The sequence below is a fragment of the Gossypium raimondii genome, chromosome 9, assembly GCF_025698545.1.
Source record: "Gossypium raimondii isolate GPD5lz chromosome 9, ASM2569854v1, whole genome shotgun sequence".
NCBI lineage: Eukaryota > Viridiplantae > Streptophyta > Magnoliopsida > Malvales > Malvaceae > Gossypium > Gossypium raimondii.
In genome coordinates this window covers 35,678,998-35,687,467 of record NC_068573.1, presented here as the reverse complement: position 1 = coordinate 35,687,467, position 8,470 = coordinate 35,678,998, and the positions used below count along the sequence as shown (strand labels likewise).

The window sequence follows — 8,470 nt, the reverse complement described above, 5'->3', positions numbered from 1 at the left end:
CATTATAGCTTTCACAGTCTCAACTTTATCAATTCAACTAAATTCTTATTAGCTTTTAGTATAATTTTTTATAAATATATTTCTTATATAATTTTTTCATATACATTATAGATGTGTTATAATATAATGCTATTTAATCATTTAACTTTGTAGTTTTAGCCAAAGTTAATCTATACTGCTTATAAATTTATTTACCGAATTGGTATCGACTCAACTTAGTAAGGAATTACCAAAAATTTTTTATTTGCAAAGTAAATTATATAATTATGTGAGTGTTTTTACTTTTATATTATTATAAAAATAAATAATTGTCTATAATGAATTTTGAACCAAAGATACAATAATATACAATTGTACTTATTTAGTATTTTTAATCTAATTTATTTTTATATTTAAATTTTATTTTACTCACAATTTAATTTATTTTTAATTTGATATTATACATATTTATATATAATTATTATTAATTAATTTTAAATTATACAAAAAAAATTTGGGTACAAACCGTTTGATAATTAAGGTATCAACAAAAGAGGCTTTAACCACGGATGAATTTTTAGTTTAATTTAATTTCTTTTGAATTTTTTAATTATTGATTTTAATTTCAACAACAGGCAGCGACGCTCTCATTTATCCTCACATAATTTTCCACTTCTGTTTTCTCGTCGACCCTCTTTCAGCCAAACGCCTTCTTCCTTTCTGCCTCTCCACTGCAGCAATTCCTCTCATTTTAGTTTCTTTCCTCCATTTCCTTTCCTTTCCCTTCTTTTCTCTCCTACTCTCATATTCTTCTTTCCCTGTTTTACTGTTAGTATCAATAATAATAATTTTTTATTTATATATATATTTCCTCTTTCTCAGCCTCTTCCTCTCAACTCCTGCAAACCCACACTTCTTGGTCAAATAGGTAAATTCCTTTTTTATTTCTTCGATTTTTAAGTTACTTTTGGATGACCCAGATTTTATTTCTCTCAACTTTTTTCACTACATGTTTCTGTTTCCTATTTTTACATGAATTTCAATTCATAGCTTATTGAACTTTATGATATTCATATAAGGCGTATAGTTTGGAATTATTGAGTCAACCTTTTGAGCCCATTGAAGATCTTCTTTAATGTTGCTTATTATTATTGGTTATTTGCACATATTACCCTTTTTTTTTTCATTGCATAACTTGATTAAATCTTTCATGAATTCTGAATTGATCGTCTAAATGGGTCATCAGCTTAATATAGATTTTTGTTGTTCAGGAAGTTGGAATTTTAGATGAGAGGGATTGGTTCGATAAGGTCAGTACTGATAGACACTCGAGAATATTCCATTTTGTGAAATGTGAAGTGCTAATGCTTGCGTTTGGGAAATTGGGCATCAAGTGGTCTGTGTTCATGCTTGATTTGGGATTTTAATGAAGTTGAATTGTGCTTTACTTTTATACCAATCAACATTCTTTGATAGTTTCAGTTTCTTTATATCATTTTAATTTTGATGTGTTATTAAAATGAATATACAGATTACATTGGTTTACGAAATTTCATTTTCTTCGTTTTCGTGCTGGATACATGATCTTGGTTTGACCTAAACTGGGTTAGTCAGGAAAAATGATGTCTGAAGATGCTGGACGGATGTTGGTCATGTATGATGATCCTTCGGATCAACGATCCTTGTCTTTAGATGAAACAAGTAGCACAGAGGAATCACCTGATGAAACCCGACTTTCTCTGGAAACCACCGCTGATTCCGTTCCATATATTGGGCAAAGATTTGCAACTCATGATGCCGCTTATGAATTTTATAGTGAATATGCAAAGCGATGTGGCTTTTCAATCCGTCGTCATCGTACAGAAGGAAAAGATGGGGTTGGAAAAGGACTTACAAGACGTTATTTTGTCTGTCACCGTGCTGGCAATACACCTGTTAAAACCTTAAATGATAGTAAACCACAAAGAAACAGAAAATCGTCCCGATGTGGATGTCAAGCTTACTTGCGGATAAGCAAAGTAACAGACTTAGGACCTGCAGAATGGCGTGTCACAGGTTTTGTGAACCACCACAATCATGAACTTTTGGAACCAAATCAAGTTCGGTTCCTTCCTGCATATCGAACTATCTCAGATGCAGATAAGAACCGAATCCTTATGTTTGCCAAAACTGGAATCTCGGTACAGCAAATGATGAGGCTGATGGAACTTGAGAAGTGTGTGGAGCCAGGATATCTGCCTTTCACTGAGAAGGATGTGAGAAATTTGCTTCAGTCGTTTAGGAAATCAGATCAAGAAGATGAAAGCATAGATTTATTAAGAATGTGTAGAAACAATAAGGATAAGGATCCCAACTTCAAATTTGAGTATACACTTGATTCAAACAACAGGTTAGACAACATTGCCTGGTCATATGCATCATCAGTCCAGTCATATGAAATCTATGGTGATGCTGTGGTGTTTGACACGACTCATCGTTTGACTGCATTTGACATGCCACTGGGGATATGGGTTGGAGTGAATAATTATGGGATGCCTTGCTTTTTTGGGTGTGTGCTTTTACGAGAAGAAAATTCAATGTCATTTTCATGGGCTTTAAAGGTAATATAGTATGATATAACATATTAATGTACTATTATATTATATAATGCAATGTAATATTATATAGCTTTTCTCAGTCTATCATATGTTATAGCTATGGCTGTCAATTTTGTGTCCTTTGTGCCTCTTGTGACATTGCTGAAAGCAAAGGCGGAAAAGAAATGAGGGAAGGAGGGAAAAAATAATTCATTCAAATGATGATTTAGTGTATGGGATGAACTAATAGGGAGCTGGTAGGTTTACACAAGATGAAGACCTTTTTAACAATCTTTGTAGTTGTGCAGGGTTCCTCGGTTGGGAGCATGGAAAAAGAATCTATGTATAAATGGTTTAGTGAGTTCATATGCTTTATCGAAACTGCAAAATGCTAGGCCAATTTTAGCATAAACCTATCTGATTTATAATATATGGTCAATTTCCGCTAAATCAGGATGGGGTGGTGAAAAAGAAGGATGCTGGAACATAATTTTGAATGGAAGGTTTCCCTTATACAGAAGATTAATACACACAGACACACACGCACACACTCTGTCTTTATCCTTATAATCTTGTGGATCTCAAATTTGCTACTGTTCATCTCTTTTCCCCCCTATTTCTCCCTTTCTTCTTTATGGTGTTTTAGGGGCTTGCTAAATCAGTGTCTTCTTATTTTTTCTCTTCTCCAAAAGGCTTTCTTAGGATTCATGAATGGCAAGGCACCGCAGACGATATTAACTGACCAAAATATGTGTCTGAAAGAAGCCATAGCCATTGAAATGCCTTCAACTAAACATGCACTCTGCATATGGATGATTGTGGCAAAGTTTCCATCCTGGTTTAATGCAGTTTTGGGGGAACGTTACAATGAGTGGAAAGCTGAGTTTTATCGACTCTACAATTTAGAGTCAATTGAGGATTTTGAATTGGGCTGGAGGGACATGGTCGACTTTTTCGGGTTACACACTAACAGGCATATTGCCAACTTGTTTGCACTACGTACACTATGGGCTTTGCCATACTTGAGAAGTCATTTCTTTGCAGGAATGACTACAACTGGCCACTCAAAGGCCATCAATTCTTTCATTCAAAGGTTTTTAAGTGCACAGACTCGGCTTGCGCAATTTGTGGAACAAGTATGTTCTCTCTATCTGTAATTTCCTTCAAACCCAATTGTGAGTTCCTTATTGAATCTCTTGACTCATGATTCCTGAAGCACATGCATCTGGAATTTTCATTTTCTGATCCTCATTCAAGGTATAAGAAAGAAATTGATTGTTTTAGGATTTCAGAATAAGAAGATTCTATGATAGTAAGTGCATAATTTAGGCTTGTACAAACTTTTGTTTGTCGAGTTGCCTGGCATTGCTTCTTTCATCAGCGTAGGAAGTTGGATTTTAATGCCCCTCCACTGTATATCCTGAATCCTGTACACTGAATTGTAGAACTGTTGCTCTTTGAAACATGGATAATGTCATTCATTCAATGTCTGCATTATCACCTGAAGCTTTGTTTAGTCCATTTTTATGGCTACTCAGTTTTAACCAAAGAATAAAAATTGTAGTAGAGGATTTTTCAAGATGTCTAGAAAGGCAATGAATTTTTTAGAGCACCTTTTGGAAGTTATACTTTCTTTATTGTTACAGTTCATCTACATGGTTAAACATTAATAATTCTACATCCTGATCTCTAGAGCCTCTATTAGATGCTACGGTTTGATCAACTTGCCTTATATCTGAAGTTATGCCTGATTCAGCAGTTAGGATTAAGATTTCTTTGTGCCAAAGCCTGACAAGTTTATTGAACCATGCTTTTATCAGTTGATGGGGGTCAAATCTTTCCAGTCTAATATTGGTTTTGGAACAATATCTGCCAATTAACATATAAACTTGAACCTCGTGCTGCTCAACTAAATTTCATTATCTTATGATCTCCACACCAGCATTTAATTATGGGGTTGGAAATTGGCTTCTATCTGGAATCTGCATTTATCTTGACAAGTATTTTTCTTTTGTTGATTGTTGTACTTGTTTTTGCTTGTAATGCATCAACAATGTGGTTCGCAAAAGTGATTTGGCAATTCTTCATTCTATGTATTATCAGCTATCATGTAGCATGATTTTGCTTCCCTTGTTGATATAACTTTATCAATTAGGTTGCTGTTGCTGTGGATTTTAAAGATCAAGCAGCAGAACAACAGACAATGCAACAAAATCTTCAAAATATTTGCCTAAAAACTGGAGCTCCTATGGAATCTCATGCTGCCTCTGTCCTCACTCCTTTTGCCTTCTCCAAGCTTCAAGAGCAACTAGTTTTAGCTGCTCACTATGCATCATTTCAGATGGATGATGCATCATTTCAGATGGATGATGGTTTCCTTGTAAGACATCATACAAAACTCGAAGGAGGCCGGAAAGTGTATTGGGTTCCACGAGAAGGCATTATAAGTTGCAGCTGCCATCAGTTTGAGTTCTCCGGAATTCTTTGCCGCCATGCCCTTCGAGTTCTCTCGACAGGAAATTGCTTTCAGATTCCAGACAGATATCTTCCCTTACGGTGGAGAAGGATCAGCACATCACCCGCAAAGCTTCTCCAAAGTACTTCAAGTGATCATACGGAGCGGATTCAACTGTTGCAGAGTATGGTATCAACCCTTGTAACTGAATCCGCCAAGTCAAAGGAGAGGTTGGATATTGCCACCGAGGAAGTCTCCATTCTTTTGTCTCGCATAAGAGAGCAGCCAGTTGCATCACAAGGTGCGCGGGATATTTCCCCTATTCATAGAAATCTTTGAAAATCTTAAGCAATTAGTGCAGAAGGCAATATAAGAAATTTGGAGGAGAGGAAAAAAAATCACTGTTGAGGTTAGAAATGCAAGAGTCGATGAAGGATTCGGCATTTGCATAGTAATTTTGTAGTTATGGAATCAAAGTACATGAGTTGCACTCCATAGGCATCGTTTTGTCCGTTCCTGTCAATGTTTGTTTTCAGTACCTAGACTTTGGTGGAGGGAAGGGGAGGGTATGTTCTTAATGATTTCTAAATGTAAAATATATAGACATAGAGTGCTTATTTTGTATTTTCTGATATTGATGTGAATTTTCTTTAGGAAAAAAAGAAAGCACAGGAAGAAATTGTTCTAAATGAACTTGTTTCTTTTCCGAGGCAGCTGATTAGCTCAATAGCTCTCTGTTTTATTATCATTATTATTTTGGTAATACTTGTCTCACACTTGGATACGAGATTTTCCACCAAATATCCACTTAAAAATTTGGAAAAAAATCATTTTCATTATTTTGATGAATTGCCGTCGGTTTAACTTCACAAAAAAAAAAAAACACTTAAAATAAAATTTAAATCTTTGGTTTCCATCTTTATAAATATGAATTTTTATTAATTTATCTCGTTATTCTATTTTAAGAAAAAGCTACAAAACACATTTTTAAAATTTTAAAATAGAAAATGAAAAATATTTTATAAAAATAAAAATAAAAATATTTTTGAAAAACAAATGAAGCTTAATTTCGGATACCCAAGTTTAATATTTTGGAAGTTGAGATAATAAAACAATATTAGGGCTCAACCAAAATCCACCAACTCAGGTTAGCTTGTTAATATGGGTTATCAATTTTATGAGAGTTCAAAGTGTAAATTTAAAATAACTTATTGAAATGTCTAAAGAATTTAATATTCAATTTATTATAATCTAAACAAAATTTACTATTATGGAAGATATATTTTACTCTTTCAATTTTAGTAAAACAATATTTTTTAAAATTTGTTAGCTCATAGTTAAAAGAGAAAAAGAGTAAATATTGATTTACATTTTATCTTAATTTATTTAATGAAATCTCAATTCACTAACTTAAATGGATATCTTTTAAAGATAATGTAGAGACTAGGCTCTTTATCTTTACAATAGCTAGTATACAAATTACTCTTGCTTTCCATATTCAACTAGCAACCTCGTCAATTACAATTGGTGTTTTTTGTATAAATAATGGATGTTTCCAACATATATGTACAAGGAAAGATGACAGAAATGAATGTTGTGTTGAATATTTTTGTAAATAATTTATATTCTTTATTGGATCATCATTACTTGCTTCTTTTAAGTGTTGTGTACTAAAAAAATGATGATAAGACATGAGGATTGATCCGCTACCCTTTCTCATGTTCAATTTCAACACGATGAGAGATTAGTGTTTAAGATCGATTTGAGATTAATTTTGATACGGTTAAAGATCCTTTAAAACAAGTCCCAAAACCATTCAAAATAGATTTTAACTAATTAAAAAATATTAAAAACATGTCCAATTATTTTAAGCAAACATTTCTTTTTTGAACATCTTTTATGAAATTTTCAATAAGTTTCCCATAAAACATGTTATAAATCAAACATCATAAAATTAAAGGGTTAAATTAGTAGAATTCGATGGTGGAGTTCAAGATTTAAGTGGGAATGATAGCTTAGGGTTTGTGCAAAAAATAAAAAAAAAGGAGGTGTATATAAGTTTAGGGTTAAGGTTTAGAGCAATTACGTTTAATTAGACTTCAATATTCATGGGTGTTGAGGTCCGATGTATTTAATTAAGTTTATGGACTTGGTTTCACCACGATATATATGAGTGTCAAATCTTTATATGATATCATTTTGTAATTTAAAGGGGCTAGGATTTAAAATGCATTTGATTTTTAAAATGATGCCATGTGTCCATGATAAAACATATTTTGATAAATAATTTGGATATCACCGGTTCGAATTTTGGAGACGATATTATTATGAGGGATAGTCATAAATTCTAAATATGAATCATAAAACGGACACGAAAAATACGAAAATAAAAATAAATTAAGATATCCCTATTCAAGAAAATTAGCATTATTTAAATAAAATGGTAAAATTAAGTGTTAAATAAACCTTTACATAGAATGGTAAAATTAAAATTTATTTTGCTTAGTTTCAAATATTACATTGTGCAAATTTTTATTGATTTTTTATATAAAATGACAAAAACACCACAATAACAATAATAATTTGCTTTGTATATAAAATGGTATTTTAGTTATTTTTAGTTGAGTTGATGTCCAGTTGATTTATGATTCCAATCTAATCATGAAGTTTAAATATATTATATGTGTTATTGATTTTCTATAAAATATTAAAAGACAAAAGCATCCTCATAATTATATAACTTAATTTGCATATAAAAGGTATTTTAATTTTTCTTCAATTGAATTGATACCGAAAAACTTGTGACACCAACTCAGTCAAGAATTTAAATATAATAATATAGACAAAACATGCTTATTATTATATATATATATATATATATTAGTTTTATGTAAAAGGTATTTTAGTCACATTTAATGAAATTGATATGCAATTTAACTTGTTTTACCGACTTAAGTAAGAAGCTTAAATATAATATAGATATATATTTTATAAAACGTATTGATTTGTATATGAAAAAAAAACATTTTAAAAGGGTTACCATTTGGTACTTAGTTTGGTTTTAATATTCAATTTATACCTAAATTTTTTGTCTTAATTTGGTACCTAAGTTTGGTTTTGATGTTTAATTTAATACCCATACTAAATGACATCATGTTGCCAATAAGTATTTGATATGCGTGCTCTAGTAAGAAAAAACATGGGTACCTAGTCAGGATTAAGAAAAAACCTCAAATATTAAATTGAATATTGAAGCCAAAGTCGAGAACTTAATTAGGAAAAAACCTTGAGTATCAAATTGGAAAACCTTAAGTACCAAATTGAAGGCGAAATTAATATATCAAATTGAGACAAAAAAGATTAAGTACCAAATTGAATATTAAAGCCAAAATCAGGTGCCAAATCCTATATTAACCCTTAAAAAAATAAAAAAAAAATATCATATAAACCTGAAGTCCAT

General features: G+C 31.7%; 1 protein-coding gene across 7 annotated transcripts; it reads left to right on the top strand.

Annotated features, from left to right (window-relative positions):
* The first annotated feature begins 627 nt into the window (after positions 1-627).
* On the top strand, positions 628-5,773 carry LOC105799289 (protein FAR1-RELATED SEQUENCE 11). Of its 7 annotated transcripts, none has more exons than XM_052620892.1 (5): positions 628-907; positions 1,251-1,289; positions 1,594-2,579; positions 3,248-3,691; positions 4,711-5,773. In XM_052620892.1, the coding sequence occupies exons 3-5, from the start codon at positions 1,599-1,601 to the stop codon at positions 5,347-5,349; spliced, it is 2,064 nt and encodes a 687-aa protein (XP_052476852.1). In that variant the 5' UTR covers positions 628-907; positions 1,251-1,289; positions 1,594-1,598; the 3' UTR covers positions 5,350-5,773. The 7 variants fall into 7 exon arrangements, with proteins under 7 accessions (XP_052476852.1, XP_052476853.1, XP_012485207.1 ...); XM_052620893.1 differs by having other exon boundaries at positions 1,590-2,579; XM_012629753.2 differs by having other exon boundaries at positions 1,511-2,579.
* Positions 5,774-8,470: the final 2,697 nt, after the last annotated feature.

Excerpts from the sequence above, each read along its gene's own strand:
- LOC105799289 (XM_012629755.2), top strand. The coding sequence starts at position 1,599 with ATGATGTCTGAAGATGCTGGACGGATGTTGGTCATGTATGATGATCCT. Across the intron at positions 2,580-3,247 it reads CATTTTCATGGGCTTTAAAG|GCTTTCTTAGGATTCATGAA; the intron begins GTAATATAGTAT and ends CTTCTCCAAAAG. Across the intron at positions 3,692-4,710 it reads TTGCGCAATTTGTGGAACAA|GTTGCTGTTGCTGTGGATTT; the intron begins GTATGTTCTCTC and ends TTTATCAATTAG.